At 38.5% G+C, this 20,054-nt stretch overlaps 3 protein-coding genes across 4 annotated transcripts; 2 read left to right on the top strand and 1 right to left on the bottom strand.

The window, feature by feature from the left end:
• Positions 1-6,888: 6,888 nt before the first annotated feature.
• Positions 6,889-8,903, top strand: LOC108140851 (farnesol dehydrogenase). The gene is made up of 2 exons (XM_017263836.2): positions 6,889-7,490; positions 8,472-8,903. The coding sequence occupies exons 1-2, from the start codon at positions 6,912-6,914 to the stop codon at positions 8,637-8,639; spliced, it is 747 nt and encodes a 248-aa protein (XP_017119325.1). The 5' UTR covers positions 6,889-6,911; the 3' UTR covers positions 8,640-8,903.
• Positions 8,904-9,590: 687 nt separating this feature from the next.
• LOC108140852 (farnesol dehydrogenase) lies at positions 9,591-10,654 on the top strand. Its single transcript, XM_017263837.1, has 2 exons — positions 9,591-10,248; positions 10,416-10,654. The coding sequence occupies exons 1-2, from the start codon at positions 9,673-9,675 to the stop codon at positions 10,581-10,583; spliced, it is 744 nt and encodes a 247-aa protein (XP_017119326.1). The 5' UTR covers positions 9,591-9,672; the 3' UTR covers positions 10,584-10,654.
• Positions 10,655-18,076: 7,422 nt separating this feature from the next.
• On the bottom strand, positions 18,077-18,794 carry LOC108140858 (nuclear envelope phosphatase-regulatory subunit 1 homolog). Of its 2 annotated transcripts, none has more exons than XM_017263843.2 (2): positions 18,734-18,794; positions 18,077-18,672 (listed from the first exon to the last, which is right to left on the bottom strand). In XM_017263843.2, exon 2 carries the CDS (start codon positions 18,651-18,653, stop codon positions 18,225-18,227), a length of 429 nt encoding a protein of 142 aa, XP_017119332.1. In that variant the 5' UTR covers positions 18,654-18,672; positions 18,734-18,794; the 3' UTR covers positions 18,077-18,224. The 2 variants fall into 2 exon arrangements, with proteins under 2 accessions (XP_017119332.1, XP_017119331.1); XM_017263842.2 differs by having other exon boundaries at positions 18,077-18,677; positions 18,734-18,791.
• Between the last annotated feature and the right edge of the window lie 1,260 nt (positions 18,795-20,054).

Here is a 20,054-nt window from a genome sequence, read left to right as displayed (position 1 = left end):
TAATGGTATTAACCGATCAACTAAATACAATATAATGAATTATTATGAACCGAACAAAAAAAACGCATTATGATGGAACATTATCTAGTCAAATGAGAAAATAAATATTGAGACAACAAATATTAAGCAATGCAAACTGACTTCTAGTTTTTATCTGGGTCAAGGGTTTGGATTTTTGGATGGATTTTTAAGGAAACACTTTCTCCAGAATTGATTTAAACAATCTGTTATAATTTAATTATGATCATTTAAAAAGTTTTGCAAATAATCAAATAACTTATCTAGTTATTATCATTTTATCTTCTCCAAGAAAATAATGCAAATATTATGTCGTTCATTTTTTTTTTAATAAATATCAAAATATCTATTTTGTTTAGGCATCGTTTTCCTAATCCTAGCTTTGAAAATGAAGTCCACTCGAACCAGCTTTATGAAATTGTGATCACCACCTCGTTATGTCAATGTTTAATTTTGCGAGAATTATTGTACTTTGAGATTTACTACTTATTACTAAAAATAATGATAAAAGGCATCCATGTTACAGAATATTACCAATACCAAGCTATCCAAATTTAAAAATATAAAACAAAACTTTCAGATTTTTTTTGGGTGTAAATACCAATTTATTTAAGTAATCTTTCACTTCTAAAAGACATACGAACCATACCGAGTTCCCATTTGTAGATTAGAGTGACTCGAAGTGCTTCCTAAAACTAGTTGCAAAATTTATAAAGGTCCTAAACTATTTGACTTTTTGCAAACTTTAATTAATTGTTCTTGCTATTGAAAGTTTTTTTTTGGTTTGCTTGCCCTTTTTTGTATTTAATGCTTTGGCAATTCAAGCCAAAAAGGATGTCTTCTATGTCGAAGGGGAGAAGTTGCAGAGCTCGGTGACCCAATGTGCACTTGCCCTTGGCTTCATTTATCATCAACAGTTGTAGGATGTCTTTTTGCAACATTTTATTATTATTTCTTCATAATTTGATACACCAGCCCCCGACTGACTGCAGTTTCTGGCTGCATGTTGGAGCCATTTATCATTGGCTTGGATTCGGGTTTCAGGATCCAGGGGACCCGGAATCCGGAGTCCGGAATCCGTAGTCTGGAGCTCCAAATCCAGGACTAGAACTGCTGCAATCAGTGCACACATGTGCAGGACGGAGATTTCGCCAAGAAGCCCTCATAAAATATTATGCTCAACTTTTGCGCTATGTTGTGTGTGTTGGCAGCTCGCTCCTATTTTTTTTTTTTGGGGGGGAATCGAAATCTCCAAAGGGGGTTGGCTGACGTGACTGGTTTTTGAGTGTTTCAGCTTCAAGACGCAAGTCGCCGGGTCGTGGCAGTCAAATAAATATGCTATGCTCTATGCCTGAGCCATTCAAATGGTGCATAGTCTCCCACTATTTTCTCCTACTTTCTAGCACCTGCTTCGGCCTAATGAGTTTACTTGCGACTCGATTGATTCGGCCCCCGGACACGTGAGGAAAATACGCTGTCAGCAAATTGATAGTTGAAACAGCCAGTTACTTCGATGCACTGAAAATAACCCTAAAAAAATGTCAGAAAAAGTTAAATCACTATTTATTAATATATTTGAGAAACTGACTAATAAAATATTAAAAATTTCTGAAATAAAAAAAAAAACATTTACATTGCATATGTATTTTAGATGTTAAAGCTATCAGTATATTTTTTTAGTTTCTTTCCAAGATAAAATAAAATATATTATAATCAAATAAAATATTATTTCAATATTATATGTATTTGAGATGTTAGTAGTTTAAAGTATATCATCCGAAAACTTCCATTTTGATGTACAAAAATATTTTCATTTCAAATAATCCATTTTCAATGATAGTTTTCCTCAATGTGCGATGGTCACTTGAGCTTTGGTCCTGCACGTCTTGGCTTCTTTATTATATCTCCTATATCCGGCATATATCTGAAGGCAAACACGTGTCCTCTGCCAGGCCGCAATGTGAATGTGAATCAATAAATGAGCTGAATAAATGACACAAGCTGCGGACCGAAATCAACTTGTTTACGAATATGAGATTCTGACATCTGGCCATTGGGAAAGGGCGACAACACCCGTCGGCAAGTTATTGAATAATATTGAAACGATTGACTGGCATCTGCCAAGGAAGCCCCAAATTAAATTCCCCTGTCCAAGCACCACAGAATCCGGAAATCGGGTTATTTTTTGAAGCTAAAAGTTCTGAAGCAATGTTACTTGAAATTTACATCATAAGAAAATACAAAAGAAATTTTAAGTATTGTATTTAATTTTAAATAACACTTATAATGGTACAAGGTACATTTTAAATTATAACTAACTAACTAAATGTCCTATTTTTTCTTACTTGAATTTGTTTTTTTCTTTAGTTTAGATAACAAAACAATAATAATATATACTTTAATTATTTGTACCTGAGCAATAAGTTTTTATTAAGCTTTGGTAAAGTGCTGATAATTCAATATGTACATTTAGTTGCAAAGAATTCCTTGGACAGGAATAAAAGAGAATTTCCGGCACCATTGTTGACTCATTTTTAATCGCATTCGTCGGAATGTTGGAGCTCGGCCAAGTCGTTTCTGCGGAAGGAGCCGTCATAAACTGAAACTGAAAGAGGATATCCGGTCTCCCAGTTGGCAACTACTGACTACCGACTACCGACTACCGACTACTGACTACAACTAATTACCGAGCGAGCCAAGAAATACAATATATATTTCGATACGCATTAAAATCGAATCAATCATACGGCTAGCACCGAAGACGTGGCAGCTGTAAAGATCCTGTATCCTGCACATCCTTTAATACATTGTTGCAGGCTGTGTGGATTGGCGGCTATTTTGGCCGGTTTATAGGTGGCCATAACAGCCAAAACGCCAAGTGGCTGCCGTTTGCCGGGAAGTGTTGCCCCAGACGCACTCACCTGAAAGAGCCAGTCGTTTTGGCCATAAAACTGGAGGCATAAACCAGCTTAAATGGCCGAACTCGGAAATGGGGCCCAATTGGGGATGGGCATGCCCGCCAGCTGCTTACATAATTATGCCGAGAGTGGATGGAATGGGATCGAATGAAATGGAATGGGATGGCCAAGACAAATTGGCATAATGAAAACAGCTGGCGACGCCTTCGAGGGTCAGGCCAAATGCAAATGTCGCGTGTTTTCATGCACATTTCACTTGTCGCCTGCTGGTCCTTCGAATTCGGCACTCCACACTCCATACACCACACACCACACACCACTTTTCGTATTCCTTATTCAAAATTTGAATTGCGTATGCCCCTTTTTCAAGGGGACACATACCACATATGCCAGTGCTGCATAAATTTCCGGCACACTTTCTGTGGCCAGATCCAAAATGGGCGCCGCTATCTTTCCAGCGATATCAAACGAATTAGCATAGAAAACTGCAAATTTGAATTATGGCCAGTGGCAACAGGAGCAGAAGACACAACAAGGAGCCCAAGGAGCACAAGGGACACAACCAGCCAAGGATCGGGTCCAGGAGCTCCAACAGCAGCAGCTGTGCCAGTCGCCTTTGTTGAAGCGGCAAAACGTATGCGATTCGAAATCAAAGTATCAGGAAATAAATCGAATTTAAAAAGACCGAACTAGAGAGACTCTTCATCCTACAAGTTTTTTAAAAAATGTATATATATAAGAAACAAAATCAAACAAAATTTATTTTCTAAAATTGTAAAACATAATAGAAGTGCACAGTTTTTATATCGATTATAGCCCTAAGGTCTTGTAAACAATTACAGTCATATTTTGAAATAAATCCAACGGACTTATAGATTTTAAATATATTGCATACTTGTACACACCTTTTTACAAGTTTCTGTGGCATCTTGAAATGTTAATCAGGCCTGTTCTAGTTTTCACTCGGAACTGAATTTGATAAAATTTTCGGATTTCCCCTTCAACATAGGACAATTGCCCTTCCTTTGATCCCTTTTGTTCCCAAAACAAATCAGCTAACTGCCAGCTGTCCTTCCTATTGACAAAAGCCTTTGATTTGTCAGAGTTTTGCTGTCTGCCCCTCAGCTAATGGCATTAATGGTCACTAGTTTAACGCATAAAATCGAAGGAACTGGCATTGTTTGTGTTAAAAGTGCCATTAACTGCAATGAAACATTGCCAAATGGTAATTTGTATGATAATCATACAGATAAGTAAATGTTTTGTGATTTTGCATAATGTACGGTCAAAAAATCCTAACTTTTTTAAAGTTTGGCTAAAAGAGTTTTCTTTAGTTATAATTTAATTAAAAATTATTTGTGTAAGTTACTAATTCTAAAAAAAATGTCGGATTATATATAAAAACTGTTTCTACGTGTGAGTAAATACCTATAAAATAATTTATAATTACGGTCAGAAAAACCTTACTTTGTTGAATTTGGTAAAGTTTTGCTTGAAGAGATTTTTCCTTTTGTAGTATTTTAATTTAAAATTATTTCTGTGGTTACAAATCTTAAAAAAAATGTTTGGATAAAATCGTAGACACAAAAAGAGAATATAATAAACATTCAATATGCCAATATGTCTTTGTAAGCGAAATATATATATATTTATTTATTACTTTATATATTTTTATATTTATTATTTAATGTATGTTTAAGCTTCAGGTTCTAAATAAGTATGCAAGTGAAGAGTAATTCACTGTTTTTGGACTTATGACCTAGAATAAAGTTCTTTGTTAACTTGTTACACAAGGTAAATATGTGTATATATATTAATATGTGAAAAAAAGATAGAGTTTACTTAAATCAGGAACACCCTTCTGGATAATGTAACCCTCAAAGTGGGTCGAAGCCAATCTTCGACACTTGGGGGACTCCCACATAGAGTACAGTGCTTCCCCGTCCGCCACCACCGATTGTTTGCATAATTCAGACAGCTCACTGTAGTGGCAATGCCCGGACTCGGAGGAAACCCCCCTTTTTTGTGTCCCTTTTTTTTTAATCTGCACGTGCATATGCACATGCTCGGCATTGAACTCTGACCACTGGCAGAACCACATGTCGGGGATATAGAACCCACTCCAGACACCCGACTGGAGACTCCTCACCGCGCATCCTGCCGAGTCTAATGCGACTAATAGATATTTGTTTGCCGAAAAGTTTGAGGCACCCACATCCACATCCACATACACATCTACATACACACCTACACCCACACCTATACCTACACCCACTTCGGCTTGTTTGCTCCCTGCTCCTCGGCAAATACGTAATCAGTGAAATTTTCATGCGCATTTTTCTTGCCTTTTCCTTCACTCGTCTCGAGCCTGGAGTCTCGAGTCGGCAAATAAACGGCGCTTTGAGCTGACGCTCCTCCAAATACTTGAAATACGTTGCTCAATTTCCATAAACACGTGAGCAAATAGCACGTGTGCCCATGGGACAGGAATCGCAAGAAATCACAGTCCCGAAAATCGTTGCACAGCAAAAAAAAATCATTTAGTGTAAATACATAGGTTTTTTAAAAACACCTTTTCGTGAGCCTAAAAGTATGCAGTATGATAATTTGTGCTATTTGATTAGCTCACTCCTAAGTGAAAGCTTTTTTTGAAATTCCTATTGCATACTTTTCGACACTTTCTTAAACTATGTCAAAAGTCCACTCCGGATATTAATAGAAATCTAGATTTATCCGATTTAATTTGCAAATAATAAATACTTTACAATTTTTGTTAAGTTTTATATTATTATAAAATCAAAAAAATATATTTTTATAATTTATTAATTATTTTTTATTGATCTCTGATAATAATAATAAAATAAATGTCAAAGCTTAGTAAAATATATGGATTTTGATGGCAGATTTGGCTATTTTTGAAGTGCATGTTAAGATGAAGACCCCGCCAGGTTTTCCCCTACGGCATTAGTTAACTATTGCCGACATTTGCTTGCGTATGTTGCCCATCAGCCCCCCTTGTTATATCCAAACCCCGCCGTGTTTGAGTTTCGGCGCTGTAAAATGCGCCTCAAATTGATTTTTATTTATATTTCAAAGGAAAAACTTTTGTGCAGCTGTCGAGCTTGTTGTTTTTCTTCTCTGCTTTTCGTTTTTGTTTTTGTAGGACCGCCACCGCCTTGCAGCTGCGACAAACTTGCGAATACGACCCGTCAATATTTCATTACGGACTCCTCTTCGTGCCACTTCGATTGAGTTATTCAAGGGATGGCCGGGGCAAACAACTTACGGCACTGGCAAATTCGAAATCGGCCCCCATTTATCGCACACTATTGCGCCCGTGGCAGGCGGGTAAATAATCAAATAAATAATCCAATCAGTTGGCAAATGTATTTATGATTACTACCGGCTTGTTTCTTTTAGTTAAGTTGAAGCTTCCATCAAAATTCAAATATGTTTAGGGTAAAATATTGAAAATATATATTTTTTTGAAATATTTTCTTGTCAAATGCATAATTTATTGATCCGGCTTCAGTCTAAATTTTCAACTAAAAGTCTGCGATTGCGGTTTGAATGGTTGCAAAGTAATCGGATCTTTTCAATCTGCGGTTTGGATGCGGTTACATAAATGCACTTGGAAAATATTTTAAAATAATATATAATATATTTATAATAATGTAAATCTAATAGAAGGTTTTTATCCCATAGTCCGTTACTTAAAACTCGATTTTAAATTGGTGGTTTGTTGGCAATTTTAATTTATTTGAAATCGAACATTCGTATGTAGGCAATAAATAGGTTTTTGTATGTATTAAGTTAAAACGTAAAAATATCTCTATGGAAGCATTTTGTATATATAGCACTTTTTAGTACCTTTTTTTTGTACTGTGTGCAAAGTTGATGCTGGGCAGAGATCAACCGAAGCTATTGATCGACTCGGAGACGCGTAGAGATTTCATTTGTCCTCGAGTCGTCGGCATGGAACGTTGGCAGAATCGCGTGGCCGTGGTCACAGGGGCCAGTTCGGGAATCGGGGCGGAAGTGACCCGCAAACTGCTCTCCGCCGGCGTGGTGGTGGTGGCCCTGGCCCGTCGCCTGGAGCATTTGGAGCAACTGCGCCGGGAATTGCCAGAGGAGGAGCAGCGATTGCGGCTGCACATTCGGCAGTGTGACGTCACGGATCTCGGGGACGTTAATGAAGCCTTCGACGAAGTGCAGCGAGAACTGGACGGCGTGGACATACTGATCAACAATGCCGGAAAGCTGTCCGGCGGACAGCTACTGACCATGTCGCTGGACACGGTGCAGCAGGTGCTGCAGACCAACGTGATGGGCGTGGTGCAGTGCACGCAGCGCGCCTTCGAGTCCATGCGGCAGCGCCAGTCCGACGGTCATGTGGTGCTCATCAACAGCATCGTGGGTCACCACATCTTCAACCCGCTGCCGGGAAGCCAGCAGGAGCTCAACGTGTACCCGGCCACCAAGCACGCCGTCACCGCCCTCACCGAGCTCTTCCGCCAGGAGATGCGCGACTTCAAGACCCAGGTCAAGGTCACGGTGGGTACAGCCACACATATATATTTACACATACAGCTGCGGTCAAGGTTATAGAAGCCCATGAATATTTTCGTGAAACTAATAGTTCAATTAAAAGTCTCAAATATAAAACAAAAATTTAAAAAACTGCTAAAATATATTGACAACCATTTTGTTTATACATTTTCAATTCAATTCTTAAAATAGATTAGATACTTAAAAACTGTTTATTTCACTGAAAAGTGCTGATGAACGAGCTTGCAATCATTTTCTCAAATTTCTTACAAAATTAACTTAACAATATATTGAATCGTGAATTTTAGAAAAGTTTTTTCATAAATATTATACATATTTTAGAGTACTTTCAATTACACCGTTACTATTGTTTTGACTGCAACTGTACATTTGGTTAATTAATGAAATGAGAACGCAACATTCGTACGTTTTAAAAGAAAAAAAGTACAAAATTTTAAAATGTTTCAAAATGCATATTGTATTTTTAAGGAACTAGTTTCTTTGAGGGCTTGTCGTTTTCGAGTTAATAACATTATAGAAAAGAAAGCATTGCATTTTTTTTTTTTTAGAAAAATGTATAAAATATTTAATAAAATCATCATTTATATATATGGAGAATGTAATCTGCAGTCTTAACCAATAACTATTAAGTAAATTAAATGATTACATTTTATTTTACGCAATTTACGCTTTACACAATGATTTGTATATTTAAGCGCCTATAAAATCTATTTTAATGACAGGTTTAGATTTTTCAAATATACATTTCGTTCTTCTAAATTAAAGCTGTCGGCAATACTTTAAAATTAAGTATATGGTAGTCACGATCATAGCTTACGATTTATTACAGCATTCAAATGGGTCTGTCTCTTTGGTTTGATTTTATGGCTTTAGCTTTGGGGAAAAGTTATGGCTGTGGCAATTAATAGCTTTAGTAGTAACAAAAGTTAGTGGACGGGCGGTGACTAATTTTACACTATTCCACAGAGCATTAGTCCGGGACTGGTGAACACGGAGATGGTGCCCTTGGCCTACAAAAGGCTGCCCATGCTGCAGTCGGAGGATGTGGCCGATGCCATCCTGTATGTCCTGGCCACGCCCCCCCACGTCCAGGTGCACGAGCTGACCATCAAGCCCATGGGCGAACCTTTCTAGGACACCGCTGCATTGCTCCACTGTTTGTCAAATAAATAATTCATGGCAGAAACGGAGGACTTTCCAAATCGAAAAGCTCAATAATGGTTGAATGTTAGCAGTTTATATATCTTTTTTATTGTATTCTTCCAAATATATTCTTTATCTATATTCATAAAAAACTATTGCACGTAAAATAGATATATGAAATCAATATACTATGGCCATAAATATTTTGTTTCCTTACTTCTTGTTGTTTGTAATACATTAAACTTGATAATAATATATTGTTTTATTGTTTTTTTACTCTAATTAACATTTATACATAATTATATTAAAGAAGGTTAAATATTGTTATTTAAAATAAAGAAACACTGATTAAATCAAGTAAAAAGTGTACAAATTGTAAAATTCTATTAAATTCGATATAAGTGGTATAAAAATATATAAAAATGACAACTGCAAATTACATTTACAATAAATACAATTATTTTATTTTATTGATTTGTCATCTTATTCAAGTTTGAATATTGTTATTTAAAAAAAGCAACAATGTAAAGTAAGATATTTTTTTTTGGCAGCAACTACATGCCATATAAAATCCGATTTAAGATGTATTTATAATATATATATATAAATATACTTTTGCCTTAAATCGAATTTGATCGGAAATTCTTAGACGAAGTGTCGTTATTATTTAACTGATTTATTATGCGGAAGTTCGGTAGACAGGCCCTCGGCCGATTTTAAAGCGATTATTATTTGCGACCCGCTAAATGTCTTAATTGCCCCTAAAAATGCGCCTTAGATCCGCCACTCCACTCAATTATTCAGCTCACGTGTGAACTGCGCGCTTGGGGCGGTCGCTTTTTTAATAATTTACCTGCCTGCCTGCCTGCCAAGTTGGGCCGATGATTTTGGGGTATATATAGTGGGTGCGTGGGTTGCCATCTCAAGTCAGTTTCGCTGTGAACTGCCTGGGAGCTGGAACTTGAGAAGGGACTTCTTACGAAGGCAAAAAACACTGAAACTTTTAGATACTGAAACCGGAGAAATGGATCGCTGGCAGGATCGCGTGGCCGTGGTCACTGGGGCAAGTTCGGGGATCGGAGCCGCCGTGGCCCGTCAGCTGGTGAGTGCCGGTGTCATTGTGGTGGGCCTGGCCCGTCGTGTGGAGCGCATGGTGGCCATCAAGGAGGAGCTGCCGCCGGAGCTGCAATCCCGCCTGCATGCCATCCACTGCGATGTGGGTGATCTGGACTCGGTGACGGCCGCCTTCGATTGGGTGGAGGAGCAGCTGGGCGGCTGTGACATTCTGGTGAATAACGCCGGCTGCCTGAATCCTGGCCAGCTGCTCACCCTGGAACTGGAGCAGCTGCAGCAGGTGCTCAACGTGAACCTGATGGGCGTGGTCATCTGCACCCGTCGCGCCTTCCGCTCCATGCAGCAGCGCGAGGTGGCCGGCCATGTGGTGCTCATCAATAGCCTCACCGGACGCAACCTCATCAATCCGCCCGGCGACGAGCTCCAAGTCCTCAACATGTATCCGCTGACCAAGCACGGCATCACGGCCCTGCTGGAGGTCCTGCGACAGGAGCTGCGCGGATTCAAGACCCAGATCAAGGTCACGGTGAGTCCAAGCCAGTTATTTAGCTTTTACCAGAATTTGGTTAGCTCAAGGGTAGTTTAAGAATTCGATTTCGACTTTAAACTTTATTTTTTAATTACTAACATATAGTTTGTGTATATTTTTGCGAATTTTATTTAACAAATAATTTACAAATAATATTTTTGCAGAGCATCACCCCAGGTGTGACCGATACGGAGATTCTGCCTTCCGGTTACGGTACGCTGCCGATGCTAAAGCCGGATGACATCGCTGCGGGTATTATGTACGCCCTGGCCACGCCCCCGCATGTCCAGGTGCACGAGCTGACCATCAAGCCCCTGGGCGAGCCCTTCTAAGTCGCCTGCGGCAGTGCTGCTATAATAATGATGAAGAGCCCACATTTCAGTGAATATAGCGATGACTAAAATTGCGTTCTCTTTATTTGAAAATAACTTGCCATGGGTGGCCGTGGAGGGGGGTTCGTGTCACTTGAGGCAGGGAGTCAAGAATGCCAAAAAATACGAAAATAACTTAACATTAGCATGACAAGAACGGTGGCAACAACAAGTCTTATGGGCTTATGGGCGGTTGGAGGTGCAGAAATTGGAACAGGTGACGTGTCCACATCCCCATCCGCATCCGCAACCACATCCGCGTCGTCATCCGCATCCTCATTCTCATCCGCGACTGCAACAAGGACGCTTTCTGTCAATATTGAAAGCGTACGCGTTTGACATAAAATGTAATATAGTCGCAGCCCCCCAAAAAACAACTCTACCACCAACGCACATACATATACACACACACACACTCACACACCTACACACAAAGGGGCGTGGTCGAGGCAGGAGACAGTGTCTAAGGTTAGGGCCCGAGTTAGTTATATGCACAGCAGCTGCCGTCGAATGCACCCGAAAAAATATTAAGCATAACTGCACTTGGGAATTATAAGAACATTGGTGGAATATACACTTAAAGACCTTGACATAAAAAAAAAAAATGTTGTTGGTAGGAATGCGGTCATCCTTCAATAACTTATTAAAAAAAACGCTATCAAATGGTGAACGCACTTGTCTTTCAAATAGTGTGAAAGTATTATAATGTATAAAAACATAACTTGAACCAATACAGACTTTTAATCGCAGAAGTGGCTTTTCATCTACTTGTTATACCTGCAAGAATCGTCACCTACAGAGCGATGCTACAAAGAATATTAAATATATAGACGTCCGATCCGGCTCGTTCCGACTTATATGCCACCTGCTTGAGAAAGACTTATGAAAATAAAAATATACACATGCAGATAGCTATAAAACTGAAAGACATTGCTAGATCGACCTATCCTAGTGATGCCGATCAAGATCATATGATATATACTTTATAGGGTCGGAAATGCCTTCTGAACTGCATTGCAAACTTCTGACTGAAATTAACCAGCCTCTTGAAAAAAATGTGATTTTTGCAGTGCACTTTGTATTTTGCATTTCTTTTCGGAGTATTCTGCCGGGTTTCAGTCCACACACATGGTGGGCTAAGCTGGAGTCAGACAACTTTTATGACTTTCTCGGTGCAAACAGAAGCCAAAGGAGCACAAGGAGCAGCACCGCCAGCAACAGTAATGGTAATGTCGATGCTTATGCTTATGGTAACAGCAGCAACAGCAACAGCAACAGCAGCAACAGCAGCAACATCAGCAGCAACATCAACAGCAACAGCAGCAACATCGAACTTCGTTCCGCGTTACTCGCGTCACGCCAAGTTGTCAATGTTGCATATAAACACGGTGTTGTCATTGTTGCTGTTTTTGTAGGTACACCAAAACAAATAAAAAACGATCGAACAATAACATAGATGATAAAATTCCTAATTTAAAGAACCAAAACTAAGATAAACCGATGTTTCTATAATACTAAAACACTATATTACTATTTTATTTTTGTATTGTTTTGGATCAATTTTGGATTACATGTTTCAGAACGAGGTCAAATTTAGCACACATATTTTAAAAATAAATAAAAAATTGCAAAGTCCCACCTTTTTGAAATGTACAAATATCAATATATATTAGGCCATTTAACATTTCTGACGAACAGTTTCTTTGTAAAAGTTAAAAAATGTAGTTCCTGTAAAAATTGTTGTTTGGTATTTTTGAAATAATTATTTTTTCATTGGTTTTAACAGAAAAACAAAATAAAGTATGATGCAAGTTAATTTTAAAAAAATTCGCAAAGAGTTGACTTTATTTATCACAGGGCGCTATCATTTTTCCAAGTGAATTGCTTGTGGTGCTGCTCCAGTTGCAATATTGCTGGTGCAAACTTGGCAGAGAAGTGGGGCATCGGCATCTCGTTTACTTGTCTATTTCACTGGCAGAATTTCTGCTTCGCTCGCAGGACCTCTTTGAGAAATTCTGCCAGGAGTAGAGCTAATAATGTCGCGGCTTCTTCTTGTCCCGGGCTTCGATTTCCTTGACGGGCTACGATTTTCCGGGTTTTCTACTTGAATCTGTCGAATAAAATGCGGCAAATGGAGTCTAATGCTAGGCGGCATTTATGAATAAGCACTTGAAATAGTGTTTTATTCTTTTGACGAGGTCTTAAGAACAGTTTAAAGATTTTTCGTCTTAGCTAAAATTAATTTTGTCCAATGGACAGACGAGAAAAAATTAATTAAAATTGCATTTAATTTATGTTAAATATCAAGGGAATTAGCTTTATATGTAAGGCTTTTTAACTTCTCTAACTTTAAATACCTTTATATTAAATGCTTCTTTTTATTTTAACTTGTTTAGGCATTCTTCGACTTTTGGGAGAGTTGTGCAGCCTTGCTACTTTTCTCATTTTTCTTTTTGGCAATAAATATTTTAACGCTTTTAAGACCACATGAAATGCATGTCATAAACACAGTATTCGAGGTGCGTGACCAATTCCCCTCATGTTTAATTTCCGCTTCCCCATCTCGGTCATGCCTTAAAGTGTGTGTTTCAAACTTGTGCTTTTGCCTTAGTTTTTTTTTTTCTCGTGGCAGCGGAAGAAATTTATTTTGAGCTCGACACTTGAACTTTTCCTTTTCATGCGCCCGAGGGTCCCCGTCAAAGGGCGGGGTCGGGGGCGGGGGCGTAACCGTGGGTGTTGGGTGGTGGGGTCTGTTAGTGTTATGGCAGTTATTAGTGGCCAGCTTCTAATTTGTTTTTAAATGTGTTGCCCTAAGCGAAGTCTTTTAAGTGGACCCACGAGATGTTAAAGTTGCTGAACCGCCTTTTGAGGTTAATAAAATAAGAAAACTAGCCTTAGCCATGTACAATTGCGGTCAAAATAATAGCACCGACATATGATCGCACAGTTTCTTTACCTGTTGTTTTTTTTTTTGTATAATGAAATATATATTCGATAAAAAACTAACATGAAATATCATAGGCAATCGCTTCAATTCAAATTAGAAGTATATAGAATACATTAAGATTTAGATATTTTACATTACAAAACTTAAATATTGTTTATCATAAAAACACTAAAATATAAATAAACGATATCTCCTTTACGAGAACAATTTCGATTGTATAACAATAATTTTTATAGTTAATGTAAAAATCTGATATGGAAGTTATTTACAATGCTCTCTTCTTTGTAGAAACTAAATATGTAAAGGTGATATTTGAATATTTAAACAATCAAAAGCTTGAATCTCTGGGAATCCTGTGTGAATCGATTGAAACTGGGTGCAGTGGGGCCTTTTCCATTTAAATTCAAATTGGACAGACCCCAAAAGGGAGCAGCACACACACACACACACCCACACGCACGCGGCACGCACACACTGACCCCGGGGTCCTGTAACCTGCCACGCCCCTGGCCCATCGCCCCTATTTCCATCTGGCGATGCACTATGGGCTAGGCGACCAGTTTTTCTGGCCAAAACCCATTGTTTAAAAGTCGTTTATATCAAGATTTTATGACGTCATCGTTTTAACATAACATTAGACAGAAAAACAATACATCTTCTTCTTCTAACAGCGAAATTAAGAAGATTTTGAGGAACATTTTTGAAGATTCTCAAATCTTTGAATAAATAAAATAAAAAGCGTTTCAACTAGCTTCATCTTAAAATTTGTTTCATGTTGAAGATTTTTCAATTCTTGTATAAATTAATGTAATTTTAAAGGTTTGAACCTCGCCCATTTTTCACAAATATTCCTTACTTTTGTTATTATCGTTCTTAAGCTATTAATTTATGCCACAAAAAGTTGTCGATATGCCCATAGTGCAATGATGCGAAATTTGATCAAATTTCTGCTGCATACTTCGGGGCGCCAATTTGGAATTTGCATTAAAATTAGGCGACGCAATACCGGCGTCCTATTACGCTAATCAGCCTACCTCTGTCTCTGTCTCTTTCGCCCCTCTTTCCCTCTCTGTCACTCGCTGACCACTTTTTTTTTGTTAATTTGTTGTCGTTTTTGTTGTTCTCCCAGGGACTTTTCCATGGGCCAAATCGGGAATCTTGATTGATTTGCCGCGACATTTTGGTTTGACACTTTTTCTGCCCGCTTTTCCTCTGTCTTGCGGCTAATTAACATAATGCCGACAGTTTTTAATAAGTTGCGGGTTTCGAGAAGTTGAGGGCCTGGGGCTTACGGAGGTTTTTGGGGGTTTTTCGCAGACCTACAAGTGGAAGCAGGTGCTGTGAATGCATTTGGTTGCCCAATGTAGTAGTTGCCTTTTAATTAAAACTTCAATTTGAGCCGAAGATGCAGACCCAGCACGCCCGTCTTTATCCCCAATTTGCCTAGCTTTTCCCGCTCTACGCCGCCCTCCCTCGGAAAACTCAGCTGTGACTCAATCACGCGGCTCACATCTCGCAGCGAAAATCTAATTAAACAGCTTCGTGGGTATCTCTCGGTGGCACTGAATCTGTTTCAATATCTGTGTATCAGTACACTGAGAACAATTTGGACTGGAGTAGAATGTCATTATTTTGGGGAATGTTTCTCGGTCAAGGTAATTACATGTTTTGTAGGAAAAACGGCTAAATATTTAAAATGATATCAGCTTAAAAACATAGTTCTCAACACGAAAATTTTGTTTAATATTTAAATGAATTTTAAAATTTTTAACTTATTAGTACAATTTAAGTAACGAAGTAAAATTCTTTTTTTTTAATCCAACTTTATTATGGTATAATCGGAATGGTTTAATTTATCGCGAAATATTTTAAGAAACAATTTCTTATTATAAATTTTAAAATAACGAGAATACCTGAGATGATGGATTGATTTAGTGGCAAATTTTGCTTATTATAGGGAAAGAAGAAAAAATAAAATTTCTTTGAGTGTTCTTGTGCCACAGCTTCTGTGCGTGGCATTGAACTCAATGCGATTTGTCTGCGATTTCTCGGTTCACCACCACAAGTTGCTGGAAATTGAACTAACGGTGACGCCCACCTGTTGGATAGTTAGATCCGAAGGAAACCATTTATTTGCAACTATTTCCTCGCTTGATCCAATGTACCTAATCCGGTTAGTGTCCTCCAAAGTGGCCATGAAATCGATAGAAGGCGATAAATAACATGGAAACTAAATGGATTTAAATCTGCGATTTAGTTTCTCTCCTAGAGAAATTTAAGTATACAACATGAGCTAATAAATATTTTTTTTTGCTTGGTCAATCCATTAAAACTAAGCTTAGCGGGGAATAATTAGAAAAGGTGTACAGATAAGTAGACATATAGATAAATCAATCAAATCAAAATCCAATACCAAGCAAAAGACCAAATTAATATTCATATTCACAAAGTTCACAATATGAACATTTAGAATGTAATTCAGAGAAAGGAGCACGAACAGTGCTATTATTTTGACCGCAACTGTGTGTACTGTTTCACACTACCAATAACGAGTAGAAAATTATAATTTTTAACAAATGCTTTATAATTTTGCGTTAGAAGACTACATTTGGAAAATCGTGCATTCTGTCTTCACTTCTGAGACTTTTGTGAGCCGGACGCTCCACAGGAGCTTCACTGTTGTAACGCTTTGGGGCAATCCGCTCAACTTGGATAATTTCCGCTGGGCTTTCTCGGCTCCAGCTTTTCCTTTTTACTTTTTACTTTTTCCTTTTTTCCGACCTTCCGCCCATCCGCTTCCGCTCGCGTTGTCGCAGCGTCAACTAATTATAAAGTTGTGAGCGGAAACATTTACAAAACATTTAGTGGAAAATGCATATTTCCCAGAAACGTGTGCGGACTCGGTAATGTGCGAGTTTGTCACGAATCTCTCTAACGAAATCAAAAGGCCAATGTCGTTCTTTTTCCGCCCACGACACGTAGGATGGGATTGGGGATGTGGGGATCTGGGATGTGGGGATATGGGATGTGCGATGGCCAACCAACCGGGCATGCAAATGCCTCCGTCCGGCGACCGTCGTCGACCATAGCCCGCAAACGAGCTCCGGCTCTCATTCTTCTTCCTGCCCGGCATCACACATCCCTCACTCGCCTGGGCCCGGAAAATGGAAAAAATAAGGGTCGTCTTCAAACTCCCTCGAAAAATCACAAGAAAAAAAAACTAATTTCAAAATAAGAAATAGTCATTTTTAACACTTAATATGTGTGCCTTAAAATTTGTATTTACTAAACTAGGATTTAAAGGGTCTGTTAAAGCTCTTTTTGATTGCCAGTTATAAATCTCCAGGTTAATTTTTTAAATGTTTTCAGTCAAATTAACCTTAAAAAAGTTTATATTGGTATAAAAAGCTTTTTAGGTTTTGAAATCACTTTTTAAATTGCTTTAAATATATTATAGTTTTAAAATCGTAACGAAAACATATAACTTTAAAATTCCAAAATTTATTGTTCCATAATTTTAGACTCATTCTAAAATGGTTTTAAAATCGTAGTGATTTCTTTAGCACCTTCATATTAAAAACAAACTCTAGAGGATTTAAATTACTTAGAAATATATGTATGGGGTATACATTTTAGTGACGCTTTTTTTTATATAAATCTAAGGAGTTTGAAAAAGAATAATACCATCTTTTAGGGTATACGAAGCGTGGGGAAAGCGGTGGTAAGCGCAGTGAAAAAGACGCAGCGCCAGATAATAAATGTCAGGCTGGGTGAGACGTGGGCATTGTGGCTTATGGGCTTGGAACTTTTTAAACTCCATGCATTCCTGAATACGTAATCGCAATATCTGCATATGCGTGCAACGCACTCTGTTTCCCTCTCCCTCCCACGCCGGCTGTCCCCGTCCCTTTCCCTCTGGAGGGATTTGGCTGAATTGTTATTTTTTATCGCTGCTGCGGCAAGATAACTACAACTAAAAGCGACCAAAACTGTGAAAATTATGCAACTCTTTCTGCATACAGTATTTGCTACATTGACCAAACAATTGAGTGTGTTTTACTACTTTCTTACATTTATAATGATCAATTAGAATAAAACAACGAAACCATTGACACTTTAATCGTTACACATTAAAGTGTTGTTAAGTATATAAAAAGTTGCATTTTTTCATAGAATAACCCAAGCAATAAATAAAATTTCCTAAATACTTGGAAGGTGTGCAAATAAATAATTTATACCCTTACAGAGGTAAACATTATTTCGGTCAGAGAGATCCAGCTGCAGAAAATAGTCAGTCTTAAATGTCAAAAAACTAATAAGATCCTATACAAATCGAAACCCTGGAAATGATAATGATTAGAATTCGGAGTGTCATTCAGCGTTGATGTCGTCATAAAATTTCCAATCGATTGGCATTAACAGATAAAAATGTTATACTTTTGTAAACTTAATTTGTACAAAATTCGGAAATTTGTAATGAGACAAACTAATCAAAATTGATCGACAGTTTCACAAAACAGTCAGTATGTTATATTTTTTTCCTTTTTATAGACGGTATATGGTTGATGCGGATGATGGTTAAACAAAAATTGTCATACTTTCGTTAAGATTTGACACGAATTTTAGTAGGTGCTCTTGGTGCTCCTGGAATGATCCTATTTATTTTGCCAATTTGTGCTTGTGGTCCGTGAGCGTGCGAGTCCACCCAAATTGTTGGACGGCTGGACGCGGATGAGCCGACCCTGGTTGTCGCAGTTCAGCCAGAAGGTGGACAGGGTCTCGCGGGTGTCCCGCAGGATGGGCGGGTCCTGCTTGGCGGCATGGTTAAGGCCGTACACGAGCAGCAGGCAGAAGGTGGCCAGGGAGCAGGCGAAGGCGCTGTGGCTGGACAGCATGCGGAACAGCAGCGACCCGCCCCCCTGGGCGTCCCGCAACCAGTGGCAAGCGCTGATCGCCGTGCAGGCAAAGGTCGCGCCCAGGACGAGGCGCCAGCGGAAGGGGCTCGGCTTCTCCGCGGTTCCCCCAACCACCTCGGTCAGCCGACGCTCGAAGGCCCGCAGGTCCTCCGCCTCTGAGTCCTCCATTATGTGGCCGACTTGGAGACTTCACTTCAGGGACGAAAGGTATCACTAATATCACTCAAATTAAAAATTTTTATAAATACCTTTTGGACTTCAGACGAAATCTGTACGGTTCAATGTCAAGCTATGATGTTCGAGGACAGAGTGCTTAGTTTAGAAACATGTAGACCAACCAAACAATTTTCCAAATTAAACAATTACTTCAGAAGTTATTAAAATATTGTGTTTAACGTGTTCAGCGATAGCAAATAAATACATCTACCACCAGATGGAGCCACATCTTTTTGATCCCTGCGCTAATAGAATTGCTAGTCACGCCATCTGTTGGTGGCACTTTTGTTTTGAAATTGGTTAACAGAAAAAAAAGATTGCCTTCTTTTTTTAGCTGTCCCTAATGTTATACGTATACGTAGCTGTCCCTAATGTTATACGTATAAAAATCAGAAAATCAGTTTGATAAAGCAAATACAATCAAATGCTTTGTCCAAAGCAAGAATAAATTGATTTCCTTAAAATAAAAGGGATTTGTAGTGGCAATGACGATGCCAACAACAACTCCTCAACCTCTAAAGTCTATAAAACTCGACCGGATAATGGACCCTTATGAAATTGTTATGCACGTGTAAATTATAAACCTGATCGGAGCACAGAACTGAAAATATTCCCTGCTGAATGCAACAGTCTATGGCGGAAATAACAGCAAATAAGAACAATACCAATTTGAGCATAATACGGCAACCGACATTTTGCACCCATTAAATCTGTCAGTTGAAATCTGTGACGGGCATGTTGGACCGGACACAAACACCCATCGTTTAATGGGCGGATGGGTGATTTGGGGTTACTGTCACGCGGATTACCATTCTGTCCACCTTCGCCGGGATGACCTGGCATCGCAATTGCGGCTGGGATTGTTATGAAGCCATCGTAAATACACTACGAGTCCACTGTCGAGCACAAAAGTGCTGCTCAGTCGGCTGGGACTGGAGCTGACCCGATCCCATTCCCATTCTCATTCCCATACTGAATACCATTCCCATTCTGCTGGAATGCATTACGAAACCCTCAGTACCCATTTATGCCCGTTCAAGTAGTTCTGGCGATGGCTACTACATGTCAGCTAGAGATGGGCTCAAACATTGGGCGTTAAAGTGTTTTCTATTAAATTAAATAATAATTTGGTTGATGGACCGAAAAAAAAATATATAATAACAAAACATCAATAAACATATCAAAATATAATTGAGGCGTTGAGTAACTTGTTAGGAAATTATTGATTTAAAGAAAAATTCAAACACTGATATAATAAAAGTATGCTACCAATAATATAAACTACAAACAACCCTACATATATAATATTCTATATAACAAATCCCTAAAAATCATTTATTTTAAAGATTCTTA

The sequence above is a fragment of the Drosophila elegans genome, unplaced genomic scaffold (genome assembly GCF_018152505.1).
Source record: "Drosophila elegans isolate 14027-0461.03 unplaced genomic scaffold, ASM1815250v1 contig_149, whole genome shotgun sequence".
In the NCBI taxonomy this organism is placed as follows: Eukaryota; Metazoa; Arthropoda; class Insecta; order Diptera; family Drosophilidae; genus Drosophila; species Drosophila elegans.
The sequence above is the reverse complement of the archived record's forward strand: the minus strand, read 5'-3'. Positions and strand labels throughout refer to the sequence as shown.

Excerpts from the sequence above, each read along its gene's own strand:
- LOC108140851 (XM_017263836.2), top strand. The coding sequence starts at position 6,912 with ATGGAACGTTGGCAGAATCGCGTGGCCGTGGTCACAGGGGCCAGTTCG. Across the intron at positions 7,491-8,471 it reads AGACCCAGGTCAAGGTCACG|AGCATTAGTCCGGGACTGGT; the intron begins GTGGGTACAGCC and ends ACTATTCCACAG.
- LOC108140852 (XM_017263837.1), top strand. The coding sequence starts at position 9,673 with ATGGATCGCTGGCAGGATCGCGTGGCCGTGGTCACTGGGGCAAGTTCG. Across the intron at positions 10,249-10,415 it reads AGACCCAGATCAAGGTCACG|AGCATCACCCCAGGTGTGAC; the intron begins GTGAGTCCAAGC and ends ATATTTTTGCAG.
- LOC108140858 (XM_017263843.2), bottom strand. The coding sequence starts at position 18,653 with ATGGAGGACTCAGAGGCGGAGGACCTGCGGGCCTTCGAGCGTCGGCTG.